The 17,727-nt window shown below is 35.3% G+C and overlaps 1 protein-coding gene and 1 long non-coding RNA gene across 3 annotated transcripts in view; one reads left to right on the forward strand and one right to left on the reverse strand.

The window, feature by feature from the left end:
• Positions 1-17,727, forward strand: part of zfyve28 (zinc finger, FYVE domain containing 28) — a 469,608-nt gene that overhangs the window by 320,112 nt on the left and 131,769 nt on the right. For both annotated transcript variants that reach the window (XM_051928387.1, XM_028801634.2), the window contains exons 4-7: positions 12,194-12,396; positions 13,985-14,074; positions 15,657-15,746; positions 15,935-16,036. In XM_051928387.1, coding sequence (XP_051784347.1) covers positions 12,194-12,396; positions 13,985-14,074; positions 15,657-15,746; positions 15,935-16,036 — 485 coding nt within the window. The remainder of the gene's footprint in view (positions 1-12,193; positions 12,397-13,984; positions 14,075-15,656; positions 15,747-15,934; positions 16,037-17,727) is intronic.
• LOC127527967 (uncharacterized) overlaps positions 1-17,727 on the reverse strand; it is a 174,909-nt gene that overhangs the window by 136,602 nt on the left and 20,580 nt on the right. The window lies entirely within an intron of this gene.

Here is a 17,727-nt window from a genome sequence, read left to right on the forward strand (position 1 = left end):
AGATAAAGAAATTCTGCCAACCTTCCTACTGCTCAGAGTAGGATTCAGATTCAGAAATTGTGTGGATGGGAGTTTTTTTTCAGTTTAAAGTCATTTATTATTTAAAATTTTGTACAATAAACTATCAAAAGAATGCCTTATGTTGCATATACATTGTATGTTACCATGCTCACCTCCTCCATTCTTTTTGTGAGTTTAGCTTTTATTCTGTTAAATGCTCTTTTGTTATATTGAATGTGACTTACATTGGCACTGATTAGCATCTTCTCTGGTGTATTGGTGAAGGTTGAATATTGATAGGCATTTCCATTTCTTTTCAGTTAATTCATATTAACATCAGGTAAAAATTATAGAATGCTAAAAACTGATCAATTTTTCAGAAAAAAAATATTTTCTCCATATGAGAATGTGAAATATTGATCACAAGTACATCATGTGTAAATTCCAAATCTTTAAAATGCTTTGTGGTTTGTGTGTTAAACAAAAGAAAACACTGTTAATTTTTAATATTCATATAAATTTAGAGATGATAATCAAGGTATTCTGGGACTGAGACTGAGGGGAGCTTTTACTAGAAACCAACTAGTGACAGAGATACTGCTATCAAGAAATTAATGTATTCTTATTTCAAAACTTTTTCTTTGTTGTGACTTTAAATAATTATGTCTGTATAGAACCTTTTGTTAATATTGCTTCAGCAGGACCTATTAAAAGTTAACCCATAAAACAATTTACTTTACCAACAGAAAGCATGCTCATTGAATGACTTGTCAGCCTGTCCAGGACAAATTTCTTTGTTGCACCCAAATATGTCATGTTAGGCTATGGCTCCCCATTTCACTGAACTAGACCAAGTGGGTTCAGAGAGAGGAAGGATGAATGGAAAGCAGTGCTGTGTGGTATATTGCCCATACTGGTATTGATTTCATACAATAATAAGGATTTTTTATTTAATGGCAACCTTTATTCTTATGCGTGAATTATAAATCTATTTATAAAATATTGTTGTTTTAGCTGTCCATCTCAGAGAAATAACACAACAGAATTTAGGTAGATAGGCTAGCTCTTTAAATAATAATAATAATAATAATCTAACTTCATCTATGCACAACACAAATTCAACAGCTTACAACATGCTCTCAGTGTCAAGTGTACGTGCGCGCTTGCAAAACAAAAATGTTATCTCTGTATCGATCAGTAATGGGAAGCAGAGAAGAGAATCTGTAAATTACTTACATTGACCACATTAATGTAATATGTAAACTTTGCTGAAGGCACATTGATGCAAAAGGTGGCAACATAAGTAACCTTTTTTGCACACCTCAAGAACAGCCACACTAGGATATACGAGTGTCTGTAAAGATGAGCCGCCACTTACTGTGACATGCAGCATGACACAAAAGTTAATTTTCAATCACTAAGTCATTTGCCAGTGGATGCCTGAATGGAGAAAAAAAAAGCAAAACATGAACGAAATTACAAACTCTATAACAGATCACATTGCTAAGGAAATTTGTTCCATTTATTTATAGTGTAAAAACAGGGACTTAAAAATGTACTCAGAACACTAGACCCTGGCATATATTGCTAAGTTTCATTTACTTCCAACAAAGCATTTTTGTTTTCCCCCTAAATCCCACAAACATGCAGGTAAGGTTAATAAACTCCTATTAAATGATTATTGTGTATTATGTATCTTGTTTCTTGTAGTGCTTCCAAAGAGCCTATGTTTTATTAAATATGTTAATTCAATGGGTACATAAATAGAAGATCAAAACAGTTATATGAACATGTATTTTTATTAAAGTTGTACATTGTTTGACTTAATTGAGGCAGAAGTTTACCACTACTGCATCATCGCTGTAGTATCCTAGGTTTGAATCCTATTCCTTTGGTGGTACTGGTTAAAATACAAACTGTAGTCCAGGGGTGTCATATTCAGAGGGCCAGAAACAATACTGGGCAGCTTTTAAAATTAATGCAGTGGCATCTCCTTCATGAGACCATCATATCGTTGACATCATTCTAAAGCACTAAAGTGCCTTATGGCAGTATGGCTAGTCTCCTTCTATTAATTTTTTCTTGTTAGGTCATTATGAGTATAGCCAGTTTCAGTTCTGATGACAGGTTAGTTGTTGTGCTCTGTGCTGTGCAGATAAATGCTTGCGGACACTGAAGACGCATTTTAATACCAGGTGTTAATGTAATCTGGCATATAAATGGGCACAATCTACATATTAAACACACACTAAAGGGGGTCATTGTAGGCCTTATGTAGCATGTTTTGAATACTGATGAAGTGTACCACTTTAAGAATGTCCAAGGGCTGGATCCAGCCCATGGTCCTTGAGTTTCACATCTCAGCACAAGACATAAGGACATAAAGAATATTTACAATCCAGTTGTGAAGTCTTTCTCTGGGTATGTCTTGAGTGAATTCATTTCTTTTCTAGCATTCCAAATTTGGTGTTCTCATGCTTGGAACAGTAGAATTAATTAATTAGTAACAATGTGATGAGATAATATCAAAATCAGAAAAGAACTGCTGTTCAAAATGAAGAAATTAAACAGCAAAACCACAAAGCTATTAAAATGAGTGCTTATATCTTGCAAAATCTTGCACTCCAAGATATGTTAATTTTATAAATCAGTGAAGTACATTCATAGAATAGCAATGTGCTCCTCAAACTGATATGCTGCTTGATGCTTCTCATTGAAAACTTTTTCAACTTGTTCTGCTTCTTCTTTATACCATGTATGAGCTCAGGGATCAGTCTTGTACTATCCTCAAACCCAAATGTTCAACAAGAAGGCCAAATTTGTATATCAATCCAGAAAGGACACAAAACAGTGAGAGAATATACAAACCACTAAAGTCTTAGGTCCACAACGTGTACCTACCATATGGCTAGTCTACTTTCCCACGTTTCAAATACCACTTCCTTATTACCTCCCTCCACTTTTCTTTTCTTTCACATTGACCTCCCACTCACTGAATTCTTACTTTTCACTCTACCCCTTACTCCATGCTTACTGGACTGGTGGGAAATGGGGAAGCTTTCTGGCCAAGCTCAAAGAAGGACTAATCACCTTTGGAGTCACAATTGCTGTGCACAAATCCTAAGGCTGTATACCTAGTGTTGATTCTTGATTCCAAACTCCAATCACTATTTAAAGGGACAACAACTAGTGGTGGTCCATTAGTAATATAATTAAGTACCTACCTGTTACCTTTCAGCATACTAGAGAACTCTCACCCTGTGGTAAGGTTGTGTGTTTATCCTGTAGAACTCCTTACTAGTTTGGATTGAGGTCACTTCCTGTCTTGCCTTAATTCACTTATACAATGGTCATATTGTCACTTGGTGAAATAGAGCTGAGATTGGGTTTGAGTTCCATGCAGTAGATTGAAGGTATTTAGAAGTTTAAATGCATAGAATATTCATAGTACAGTTATCCCAAGCCAGGAAAGTGCAGTTGGAATTATTTAGCTTCAGATGAGGGGTCTACAGAAAGTACCCGGAAAGTCTTCCCATTGAAAGGGCATCAAGCAGGAGCAGGTAACAGTAAGGCATGAGCGCTGGTAGATCTACAGTATTTGTTCAGACAAATAACACACAGTTTGTGTTGCTACTAGAAGGTGCCATCATACTAAAAACAGGAGAATATGAAGTAGAGTTCTTTATCATCTACAAAAGTCTTGCAGTAAACCAGCAGCTGATGGGATTTAAGCATTAACAAGCATTATGCATATGCCTAAATAAAAAATGTGAAAAAATCATGGTTATAGCGCTGCATTAAAATATGAAAACGTCAGCAATTTTTTCTGCAACTGGTAAACAGGAAAGTGTGTTTTGGGTAAAATAATTTTAATATATTGAACAAAAGATCTGAGGGATGCTCCAAAATACAAAAGTTATGTCAATTTGACAATCAAATTAGCTTGAACGTGAATTATATCTGGGGATCAGAGTCTTATGCATAACAGTGTTTCCTTTTCTTTTAGGTTAACCCCTGACCTTATAGGTAACTCCTGCATAATAGTAGAAAGATTGCTCGAGTTTAGTGAGAATTTTTTTAATACAGGTGATGGAACAAATCTTGCTGAAGATTTTTGAGACAAGTTTGAAATGTCTAACTCTACCAAATAACAATTTCCTGAATGTCTACTGCTTATTCTACCTTTTCATATTTTCTGGTGTTCTTATGGTTCTCAGAAGAGCTGAACACAAGGTCGTTCAAAACTACTGTTTACTTCTGGCACTGAAGTTCCCGAAATGCCAGTACCATAACATTATAAAAATATTTGTTTTCTGTACTTTTTCAGTACTGGCATACTGCGCAACCTAGTTAAAATTATTGAATAAAAAGCTGTCTTTGCTGGTAGTGCTTTGTTTGCAGCCTGATTGTCATCTAGAAGTGCCAACATCACAAACAGGTTCTGAATTTAACAAATGTTTTAGAGGTGACAATTAGGCTTTCATTTTGTGATTCTTGCATATTCTATATACAATATTAGTGTTAGTCCACACAACAGACTAAGGCAGCGGCTCCAACTTTGGAGGAAAAAATCTATCTTAAAAAAGTAATCTGTTGCTGTTAAAGGAATTCTCCACTAGAAAGTTTTTTTTATGTTTCTTACTACATTTTGTTTGTAGTGATGACTGAGCAAAATCTTATTTTCATGTTTTCTGATAATATAGGTTTTAATGGTGACCAGCGAGGCCAACTCTAAACAGCATCAAACAGTTTTTAAACATCCATAAAAAAATTATTTAGTGTTGCATAATCCACACGTCAGTTGTATACTCGTAATGCACAAAACACATTTATTGTTGTCAAATGTTATTGTTTGTAAAATAAATATATCTGGAAAATTAAAGTAGTACATAAAAATGAAGAGCTCTGAATTGAAGATGGGGCTATTGACCAGTCAATTATGGGGAGGCAGGTCTTTCTTTACTTCAATTCAAGTACCTAAGTTCTCATGAACATGCTGCACTACACTTTTTATTTTTCCTGGATGTATTGATATGGTTTGCTGCTATTCAGCATTGGCCCCCTCTAGTCTCCATTGAAGCCTACAGCGCCAGAAATTTTGTTTCTGTGAAAACATAGGATTATAATTTTTTTTAACAAGCATAACTACAAACAATATGGGGTCAGCTACAAATAAAAAATATATAATTTTTGTGTCCTTTAAGGTAGGACTTAAGAACAAACTTTTAGCTTGTTGTGTATATATACTGTATTCCGTCAGTGGTTCTTCTAAACCCAGTCATTCCAGGGCTGAGTATCTGAAACATAACCCTGCAGTATTCAGCACAAGACATGATACCGCCCATGTTGTCGCAGGGCACACTCATGCACACTTCCACAGTCACTTTTATTGGGTTATTTAGCTTAACCTACACATCTTTGGCATGTGAGAAGAAAGCACCTTGTGAAAAATGCATATAGGCATGGGGAGAAAATGTAAACTCCACATAGGTGGTGTCCAAATTGGGATTTGAACCCATGACTCTGAAGTTGTAAGGCACTTAGGATACAGTTTGTGATTCTGCACCCATTTACTTGTATTACATACTTTTGATGTGCCAGTCTGTCTTGTGCCCTTTGAGCCATAAACTGTGTTTTACTGACCGTTGCACAAACTAGTCTTATCTTTAGGTAAAGGAGTATTTTCATAGTGCTTGGTCACTTACTGGGTTCTTTAAGTATTTTGTGCAGTGTTTATCCTTTCTTTGTATGTATAATTTGTTTTTATACTGAGGAACCAGTTGCTGTCTGTATTTTATCTATCAGTTAGTACTAGATCATTATAAAAAGTTGCTATATAAATAAAATATTTTTTATTATAGTTCTCTTATCAGTTTTCTAGTATTTTGCTGCATTGTACAGTAAGACTGATATTGAAAAAACCCATTGAGACCCAGAAGCAGACAAGCTTAATATGACAGGGTATATAATGTAGCATTTGAAACTTTACACACTGCTGTGAACAGTGGATTTGCAGTATCCTCTGGTTTTTAGAAAATCTTGTTTCACTCTAAAGAAACTGTTAACCTGCAATGTAGTACTGAGACATATTTTCCAGTCATCTGGGTTTAAACGAATGCAGCATATAGTATAATGAAAAATGTTTTTGTTGGTACTCCAAAAAAGCTGGCCATTTTAAACCTTTTCATCAGCATAGTGCACTGCAGCTGACACATAAAAATGCTAGGATGAAAAATTTGCTTTCAGTTTGTAGGTTATCTGTAATATAGCGGCTGTCCCCATTATAAATAAATCTGGCGTTTCCTCCTCACTTAGGAGCAGGAGTGAGAGCACATCCCAGCTGCTTTCCGGAGAGTTCATTGATTAATCATTGTTCATTTCCTTTTGGCATTTTTGTGATTGTAATCTCTATAAACAGGCCATCACACTTATCTTAAGTTTAATACATGGTTTATCACGTTATAAATGGCAATAATGTTCCTTGTCAGGGTCAACTCAAATAAGCTGCCAGCAAGAATTAAATTTTAATGCAAAAGATAAATGAGGTGTGGTAAGCAGACAAGTAAGTGATATTAAAAGCCAACTATTGATAAGAATAAGGAACTTTATTAAATAAGCTGCAATTCGCTCATATATGTTCTTTTGTCACCATAATTAACTAGAAAGTGAAGACAGTAAAATTGAACCATAAACATTTGATCACTCAGTCTTTTTTTTTTAATGCCATTGTCACAAGGCATTGTATCTGGCTGTATATTCTTTTCTGATCAAGCTTTATCCAGTAATGTTTTGTAAGGGATTGTTGCCCTTCTCTTGGCACAAAGCAAAAAACAAACTTTAGTGTATAGGCACATACCAGGTCTTCACCAATTTAGAGATGCTAACTAATCCAGCCTGCACATCTTTGACATTTGGAAAAGATCCACACAGATTGCATTGTTGCCAGGAACTGAGTCCAGGTTCCTGCCTTCTACTGTACCACCATCCTTCATGTTTGTGGTTCTTGCAAGCATTATATTGTAACAATGGTTATTTTGGGAACTGTATTGTGAGCTGCAATGTATTGTAATATGATTTCTCCCTTTATTGATTTTAAACAACATGCAGCCTGGAATAGCAGCTTGATTATTCACAATTATATTCACTAATTGGGCTTTAGGCATTAAAAGCCTCTGATCAGTAGTTCTTCAGGTAACTCCTCGTCAGTATTATGAAGTTTCTTTCCTAACTAGCAGTATCCTCTGTGCCTCAACAGTCTTTCACAGGTGTCCTGGCCAGAAGATGGGGCAGTAGACCTGGTTTTATTTTTCACTATACTAATTTTGTGTCACAATATAGATGTGCGCCCTGGCAGAAATCTACTCCTGAGGTCAAATGTTACATAATATTCATTTTCTGGTCTTGTATTTATCAAGAAGGGGAAATTTGCCCAGCTTCAGACAAGTTAATGGTGTGACTTTATTCTGGATAACTCAATCTTGCCATTGTGTATTAGGCTTCAGATCATGTTTCAGAGATTTAGCCTGACATGTGGTACAGGCCTGTGTTTCAGACCCCTCTCAGACTCCCTGTGCTCCTAAGTAACTGCATTTACATTGCAAAATAATTGCGAGTAGAAGGTGAAGGCACAACAATGTCTACAGTATCTGAGCATTATTTATTCTAATAACAGATTCGTAGTGCATGCCGCCCTGATGATTAACCTAATAAAATAGTTTCCATGTAAGTGTAATATAACCACTGTCTGAGAGAAGTCTGATTTGCACTTGTTACAGCCAGAATGTAATTAGGTGTAGGCAGACTGAAGGTCACATGACAGATTTTTTTTTTTGGTAACCTTTTTAATCTGTCCATCCATCCACCTCCTGAACCTTTAAATATACTTATTGTAGCATAAATTCCCAGGTACTTGTATCGTCCAGTTTACCTAATAACTGTTTAATAAGGATATTACTATTTTGTAGATGACAAAATGATGGTGTTTGTGTAGAATAACAATTAACTCTAACATTTTAACTTGTGTTGTATCTTGAATGTATACTCCATGATACCGGATGTTATTGGCATTAAGCAACATTTGTTATGGTCAGTTGTTTATTGAATATTCTCAAACATAGCAAATTAAACAGATCCATACAAAACATATAGGTTTATAGGCTCATTATTGTCACATGTACAAAGTACAGTGAAATCCTTAAAGCCATGTCATATTAGATTACTTTTTCCAGTGATTTTTAGTCAAAACCTTCATTTACATAATCTTACCATGTTGAATGCAGTCAGCAGCATGCTCACTTGAAAGCCAGTTTGAGAATATGACTAACCAAGCACCACTCTGTAAATAGTCTGGACCTCACTTCAGGAATATTAAATGGGTTTGATTTTGTCTTTAGTTGTAGGGACAGGTTGTGTATGCATCACAGCTGACAAACAAGGATTGCTTATCCGGACGTCAATGCATATAATACAGTGATAAGGAATAATGAAAGTGGGTTTTTTGGACCTCACAAACAAAAGAGAAGTTCATCTGTCTGATATCTTGTGTTGTACTTAGCACAACATAATTGAAAATTGGGGAAAAAAAGGCAGAGATTGGTGCTGAACTTGCTGTGCCTGTTAACCATTCATACAACACTGGCAACATCAGGCAGCATGCTATTGGCTGTTACAGAAAGAGGCAAGCAATGATTGTGCTGGAAGGTTGGCACAATCACTAAATTTGACCTGCCCGTTGATCTTTAGACATGTAAATTGATATAGTCTGGCAATGAGAACAGCATTGTAGTCGCTAAGTCTGACATACCCAATGACTACAATTTGCATAATTTGCTCTACTGGCATGTGGTAATCAACATGCAATATGTCGCTACTCTCCTATGCCATGATTAGTGATTGTAACAACCTTATCTTCCATCTTCTTTAACTGAAAAAACCTCAAAGTACATTTGTAATAATCCAGTAGCATAACAAATGGATTAGTAATAGAACAGAAGCCATGCTCTAATGATAATTCCTTGAACCTTCTGGCCCAATCTGAGGCAGGCAAATAAAACAAATGACCTAAGGTTTGTGAAGAAATAGGGAGAACAGATGTAACAGAGGTACATTTATTAGGAAAGAAAGGTTCAATGGCTAGTCAAAGTAAGATGAACAAAAAGGGGGAGTGTCTGCAAGCAGCAAATATCCCAGATGTTAAATAATTCAACAGTGTGAGCCCTCAGTTGTTTTCACAGATGCTTTGTTAATTTGAGATCCAGACACCTTAACAAGTAACCAATTGTAAAATGAAGATACCCAGTTATCATTGGAGACAGACTCTCTGGATTTTTAACTTGAAGGAGTTTGTAGCAAGGCTGGCCTAGAAAGATAAAGTTCCACTTGCATGAGGTGATATGTGGGGAAAGCTGATCATAAGGATGAGAATTTATGACTGTAGGTGAGTAATATCACAGATGAAAGAAAATTCTGTGTACTAGAAAAGAAAAAACAGCAGAGGACCGAGTTCAGTACATGTGGAGAAATCTGCATGGGATGCCCTGAAGACAAAAGTGACAAAGAGGATTTGGTTCAAGAACGATCAGATGCTGTTCATGGAGATTAGGGTAAAGTATGTGAAGGAATTTGTATTGGGTTTGTTCATAATTATGATTTTGGGAACAGAGTTATACATTATGGAATATAATCTCCCAGGCAGGTGAAGCACAGGAAGTAAAGGCAAACTAAAGGGAAGAGTTTTGTGCTGGAATTATGTAATGCCATACTGATGCTATAGACTAGACATTTAGAATGGGTGAAAGAATGGGTAAGGAAGCTAACTTGAAGAGAGAAATCCCACAAGGTCTTAATTATCAAATTTTAAATAAAAGAAAAAGGACAAGGAAGGAATATTAAAATGGTACTGGAGAGGCAAAAGGAGTCCAGCATCGCTGAACAGGTGACCAAATGCACTAAGTCCTGCAATATGCCAAAAAGAGTAAACACATGACTGGCCACCGACTTGTAGCACAATAAAGTGTAAAACTTGAATGCAAGTATGCCACTTCATAGTAAGTTTAATGTATCTCTCCAACCATGTCAAGAGAAAGGACAAAACAGACGACAGGACCAAGGGAATGCCTATAGCGCTTGGGTTTAAATGGAGTAAAGAGATTCTTCATAAGAAAGTGAGGGGGAAATGATGGAAGGTTCAATATGTAACCAGAATAAGACACAATGAAGGATGAAGGACAATAATAGTATTCCATGCCAGGTAGAGATAACCTGCACCATTCAAATGTATGTCAAATTAAAGGTGTCTAACTTCTGACCAGTCCTGGGAATGGAGTAATGAATTATATTTATATATATAATTATTCTATATATATCTCTGGTAGTTCTTAGTTCTTGGAATCATTAGTAAAATTAACCTTCTACCTTTCCAAGGATAAGTGAAAGTGTAAAAGTGTGTTTATGTGAAATTAAAAACTATTTTCTTCAAACAATTTTCAGTTAAGAAAAGTTTTTTCTAATAGGCCCCCTTTACACCTGTCTGTATCCTGCCTCTTTGACAATCTGATCATTGTAGGGATACATAGGTACCACATTAAAAGTCACAACAATGCACAAGTGTCTGGATTGTGATCGGATTACTCAGACCACATTCTGAATGTGTTAGAAATGGATGATGTAAATGCAAATGCCTTTTATTTCTTCATACAACACACTCATAATTAGGAACTGATTTGAATTTTCTGTGGACAGATTTGCATCAAATCTCTGTTAAGACATGATGTGTTTTAAATGCCAGGATATAATGTAATGTGGCTAAATTATATTTGGATTTAATCCAGATGCAAAACACATGCTAACTCAGGTGCAGATGTAAGAGAGGCCTATGGTTTTCTTTGTGAATTGGTTATCTTCATAACGTTCATCTATCATTGGTAAGGGTATACTGTTTCTCTTTTCATATATGACTCAAAAATTCACTACTACTTTGTAGTATTCTGCAGGTGTTGCTAGAAGTATCAAACCTATGCCAGCTTTTTGAAATTACCTACATATTTTTAGCAGCATCTGCATAAATGAGTGACTTTAGAAAAAAACTTTTTTAATTCAAATTTCACAGACAATATCAATGCAACAGAAAAAACACTGATTTAAATGGGAAAAGCTGATTTCTGAATTGTTACTGTAGTTGCTCAAGGAGAAAATATATGTCACACTTTAGTTTGGTGTTCGTCATTGCAATTGTGCTTACATTACATAGTAATTTCTCTGTAGTAACATTGTAGCAATTGTTTTTAAGTTGTATTGAAACAAATTGCATAAGTAAGAAGTAACTCCAATAACTGCATAAGTAAGAAGTAACTCCAATATGGAAGAATGAAGAGAAATGTATGTTGGCTCATTTATTTTTATAGTAGAACATATGGGTTTGTGTTCCCACTTTCTCCTGCCCTTCTGGAATATTCTTTGTTTTCCCTCCAGTATGCCTGGAGATGTCACTCAAGCAGGATTCCTTTCAACTGATTAGGCTAAGTGACCTGCCATCCACCTTCACTTGTAGCCTTTTATATTCCCAGTCAGAGTATAACTGTCAACCTGATAATGTCATTATAGACCTTTCCAGACTGTGCTGGACTCTCTGAGTTTACATGTTTCTGTAACTGGATGTGTCATGGGGCTTGAACATCTTTTTCAACAACAAGAAGAAGACAATCCCTAAGATATGTGGAGTTGCCATCCCTGTTTTACTGATCTAAATTATATCCTCGGGGGGTCATTGCAGCGAGATGGAGTGTGCTATGACAGTAATGCTATGTTGTCATTAATGAGATGCTTAGTCACTATTAGTTATTTTGAAATGTGATTTTTTTCATTTATTTGTTTCTAGATCAGGCTTTATTTTACAGAAACAAAATTTTAAAACCTCTCCAAAGGAGTCAAATTCCTAAACCTTCAGTTTTGAATAAAGTGACGATTCCAAATTGGCCTGAATACGATTTGTGTTCATGAGTGGGCTCTACAGTTTTCTAATGCCCCAAGTAGCACTATTTCCAGCTTTGTGCCCATGAGGCTGGGATAGGATGTGGTTCCTAACAATCTTAAATGGGCTTAAGTGGGTTTTAGAATAATGGATGTACAGCTGTCTAACTTTCCATTTATGGAGTACTTCAGATTAACTGATTCTCTTCCTGATTTCTTTGGTCAGTGTTTAGCAGCAGGCTCAATTATCATGAACCGAGAGATTGAGTCCATGGCAATGCGTCCTCTAGCCAAAGACTTGACCCGCAGTCTGGAAGAAGTGAGAAACATCATTCGCGACCAGTCACTGCGGGACCTTAGCATCTACACTGACAGAATGAAGGAGACACTCAAACAGTTTGACAACCTGTTTGCAGAGTTTGAGCTCAGGTAAGAATTACTCTGTCCTTCTATCTCATTATACTTGACAGATGTAGTATGTAAACAGTGGCCTTGGCCATAATGGTCTCTAATTGCTTACATTTACTTCCCTTAAATGCAGGAGAGGAGTTCATTTTTTGTAACATTTTGACCACAGTTTAAAAAAAATAAATTTTACAAAGAATTAACAGATGAATGAGACATGATACATTTATTTTACATTTCTGTATCAGAACAGAAGGGTAAAGATAAAATAGCCCAACTTCAAACCTTCCAAACCTCTAAAAAATAAGAAATGTATTGTCTTTTTAAGATTCAGGGAGTTAAAATATTGCCCTAAATCATTTTATTATATCACAATATTTATAGCAGGAATATAGGCAGAATTAGTTGTGCTATAATTTATTGTATTTTCCCTGAGAGTACTTTACACGTAACAGGCCATACACAATGTTACATTTTACTACTCTGTATGCCTGCATTTTTCTGCTTATAATTAACTTTTGGGGCATGTGGCTGTTTCTGAGTGCAGATGTCATCTTCAAATGAAATTAAAAACAACCTTGTTGAAATGTTGATGTAAATATGTTCTCTAGTTATTTACGCAAAATCACTTTCTGGCTTTTTATTGCCCTCTGGGTACACATGAGCTGTGGTAGAGTGTAACCATGCAGCAGCACTCCAGGAAAGGCAGAATGATTCTACATCTTTACAAGGGTCTGTGTAAATCAATCCACCTCCCTTTAATCTCTTCTGCTTCAGCTAGCTCACTATGCTGAAATCCTCTCTGTCTGTGAGCAAGTCAGTATAGTTTGAACCTCTAGGCTTTGGCTGTTGAGTATAATAAAATGACAGTCACATATTCTCATTAAAATAATACCTTTGTTCTGAATCTAGTCAGACAGCAAACTAAAATCCACACAGAGCATTTTAGAATTCAGTAGGTAAGTCATCAATGAAGAGCACTGTATTCACATCTAAAAACAACCAGAAAGAACAAAAATAAAACATCACGTTGATGTATAATCACTTTAGAGATGCACAAACTGTTTTGATTTACTGGTATATATATTTATTAAGTGCACTGTATTCATATCTAAAAACAACCAGAAAACAAAAATAAAACATTATGTTGATGTATAATCACTTTAGAGATACACAAACTCTTTTGATTTACTGGTATATATTTATTAAGTAAGTATATTTTGCGATTTTTGAAGTTTAGAGAGTTGGAGTCATTCTGCTGAGAGTAGTGGGCCAAAGTTAAAAAAGATAACTACAGGTGGCAAATTAATATTGAAAAACTAGTATACTTTTAAAAACTAGGCTTGCTCAAAGATCGCTTAAAGCCTTTAGTAAGTGTTACAGAATATCAATGTGCATATATTTTTTTAATTATTTGTACTTTATGTATGATCTGTTCTCATTGACACATTTTGTATAGTCATGGTGCTTTTTACAAAAGCATTTGGCATTATAGAATGGATTCTATTGATTCATATACTGTTGAGTAACAATTCAGCATATGAAAATCTTTCAAGATCATTCAAGGGTATATAGTCCTACATATTGAAATTGTCTCCATGTTCTTTTTTAGTTACGTTTCTGCTATGGTGCCAGTGAAATCACCCAAAGAGTACTATGTACAACAGGAAGTAATAGTACTCTTCTGTGAAACTGTAGAAAGGTGAGATATTTCCTAATTTTTAATGAAAATGAAATCATTATAGCTGACAAAGATGACTTTCATGACTCTGCAAATTACTTTTATTTTTCTCAATGCCATGTGGTTATTGGCAGTTTAATGGAAAACTGTTAATTTCAGTTAATAACAACTTAAATAACAACAAAGTGGTGGCTCTGAGGCTAAGGATCTGCGCTGGTATCCAGAAGGTTGCCGGTTCGAATCCCCGTCACTGCCAAAAGAGATCCTACTCTGCTGGGCCCTTGAGCAAGACCCTTAACCTGTAATTGCTCCAAGGGCGCTGTGCAATGGCTGACCCTGCACTCTGACCCCAAGGGGTATGCGAAAACTAACAAATTCCTAATACAAGAAATTGTATAAGGCAAAATAAAGAACAACAAAAAAAAAAAAAAAAAAAAAAAAGCAAATACAATTTATTATATGGTCATGGAAAAACAGAGTAAACTTGATAGAAAGATTAACTGTGGGACAACAAATCAAAGACCAAAAACCCATTGGATGCAACTTTTATCTTTGTTATGTTGGTTTCATTCACTGTTCTGAAGTAACTTTTTTTGCCCTTAATGCTATGTACAGTACAACTGCCTGATATGAAACAGGCACTGAGCTCCATAACTGACTATTTTATTAAACTAATCTTTTCTTAAGTAACAAATAAATTACATAGATATTCAAACATCTATCATAATATTGCAACACATTTCATTTAAAAATGGCAGTACAGCAGGATACCAACAAACCGATTGAATAATAAAATATAGTGCATAATGTTTATGTTGCTTTTATGATCTTTAAACCAATAGCTTTACACATATGATCACAGATGGTTTTAAAACTAAGAGCTATTAAAAAAAGTAATAGTAAATGCAGGTGTTGCAAATGTAGTTACTTTGACTTAACCAGCAGATGGCTATCCTAAACAGTGAATGTTTTGTTTCTTGAAGTTTGTCTTCATCAAACACTTGTCCACTAAATGAATAGCCCATGAGAATGTTCACTTTATAAAGCTCAAGATAGTAATGTACGAGTACAGTTATCACTGATTAAATTACTAACATCACAGTAGGCTAAATAGAGTGCTACTGGTCTATTCCTGGGTGTCTGGTGAACACTGATTAAGTGCTAATTAAAACATTGTGAGAATGAAAAACCAGAGTCATAGTGCTGTCTGGAAATAGTGGGCTCTATTTAATGTTTGACGTCACTTTTTTTTTTTTTTGCTGAACTCTGCTCTTAATATGTATATAGCTCTGTTTTAATTGACACATTTTCACATTACTGATGATTTCAGAATGTTTACAAATTATGTGACATTTTCTACTTTTGCCTTGCTTTGTCTCTGGTATATATTTTGCATGGCGCACCAGATGCAAATACTATCATTACTGTTTCTGCTAATACTAGTAATACTGTTTCTAAAATCAGAAACAAGTTTTAAGTTATAGTGGCATCTTTTTAAATGCAAACCCAATGATGTATTCATACAGATGTGGGAATATAAAATAGTATTAGAGGTTATCTGTAAAAGTATGTTCAGAGCTAAAGGTGTATGTCTTTTTTTTAGGGCATTAAAGCTTGGATACCTCACACAAGACATGATAGATGACTATGAACCTGCACTAATGTTTACAATTCCAAGGCTCGCTATTGTTTGGTATGTATTTCAGTAATTAATCAATGACAATGCTTTGCCTTTTATTGAGGTCTTTTTTTAGACATGACATTTATAATTATGAATATATTTACTATAAGTAAAACACACTATTGACTTTAAAGAGTTCTATTATTCTGAGATTTGTAAACATTTATATTTTTGCATTAATATATATTTTTTGTTCATAGTGGGCTTGTAGTCTACTCTGAAGGACCACTGAACCTAGACCGAAAGCCTGAGGATATGTCAGAACTTTTTAGGCCTTTTCGCACTTTACTAAGAAAAATCAGGTAGGGAATCTACCTGGTTTATTTTATTAAGCTTGGGAGCTGGATAAGAAATACCTTTGTTCTTACAAAAAGTCTTTTATCAGGAAATATGTATTAAAATGCATTGAGTTTGACAGTCTTTTTAAAATGGCAGTTCACTCTGAGGTAAAGTGCCATATTTTGCTTTGTTTACCTGATCCCTAGCACGAAAGCATCATCCCGTTGTTATGCACAAGTTCATATCTACTAACATATGAACAGCATTTCTGTCAAAATGAAATTAGTGCAAAATGCTAGAAAATTTTGTAATGCTCCGAAATGTCCACTAGGATGGATGGCCACTTCTAATACCGATTGATCCTCTGCTGCTTATATAATATACAGTCCTGATTTGCATCCTTTCTCCTGAGGACTGTGTATACTGATATTTCACTATCTAACCTAAAAGTTATCTCTTAAAGTACTGAGTATATAAATAAAATGAGATGACCTAAATAAAGATGTTGTAGCGCTGACCAAGGCAAATTGTTTTTAGAAAAACTAAATGGCAAGTTGTATTTTTGTGTACCAAGTAATCTGCCAGTTTCCAAACCAGCCAAAGTATTGATAGTTTTACCACAGACTGCACTATTCTTTTTTTTTGCTATTAGGAAAAGAGCTCCATGAAACCATTCAATTAAAAGTTACTTATGTCCAAATGTGAAATGGGCACTTGTTAAGTATGTTATAGATAATATAAAATAACCTTCTCACACCCACTCAATCCATTTGAAGTCTGTCGAGGGTCAGAGTCTGTGTGTGCAGCATTGGGCAGCAGAGAATTCTGAATGGGATCCGAGTACATACCAAGCACGTTCCTACATGTGGTCAAGTTAGAATTGCCATTTTACATAACACCTATGAGTTCAGAATAAGGGAGGGTAAAACATAGTACATATGGACTGTACCCATCAAGAAGAGAACAGTCAGGTGTGGTATTTGTAAGGCAACAGCAGTAACCATTGAACGTCTTTCAAGTGCTGCCTTATTTTAACAAGTTTAGTTGTAAATAAAACTTTTTATGTTTCTAGGCTTATAAGGTCATTATTGTCTTGTGTACAAAGTACAGTGAAATTCTTATGTTTTTAGTGCAACAGCAATTAATTGTTTTTACTTCCTTTTTTTAGTCTTTTGCCATGGCCATAGTTTTAAACTATTTTTTTTTTAGTTCTGCAGGCTACACTCTTACTTTTGAAGTGCTGAGTAGCAGTCTGATATTTTGCTTTCAGGCTGTCAGACTTGAGTCTGGTGTAATGCTATAATTACGTACACACTGTTTTGACATCACATGGGCAGCATCAGGTGCAGGCTACAAAGCAAACCTGGTTGGTGTGTCAGTTCCTCTTTGAGCTCACACGCAAACACACATATACACCTTACACCGAGTCAATTTAGTGTTGTTGGCTGAATTCAGAGAAGAAGAAATGAAATTATCTGTCAATCAATCAGTGGTGGGGTGTGAGAGATTTGATCAATATGTACACAGTCTGCTCTGTTGCAGTATGTGTGTGGGTAGCACAGAAAAGCTGCGTGTATCAGTGACATGAAAATACTTTAATTTATAAATTTAATTTAATGTACAAAACAAGAGTATCTAGCTATGGCAATCTCACATTATTTCCCTGTGGTTATTTTGAATTTTATTTTCCTTTTTGCCACTCCCCCTGCGCTAC

Source organism: Erpetoichthys calabaricus, chromosome 5, assembly GCF_900747795.2.
Source record: "Erpetoichthys calabaricus chromosome 5, fErpCal1.3, whole genome shotgun sequence".
Lineage (NCBI taxonomy): Eukaryota > Metazoa > Chordata > Cladistia > Polypteriformes > Polypteridae > Erpetoichthys > Erpetoichthys calabaricus.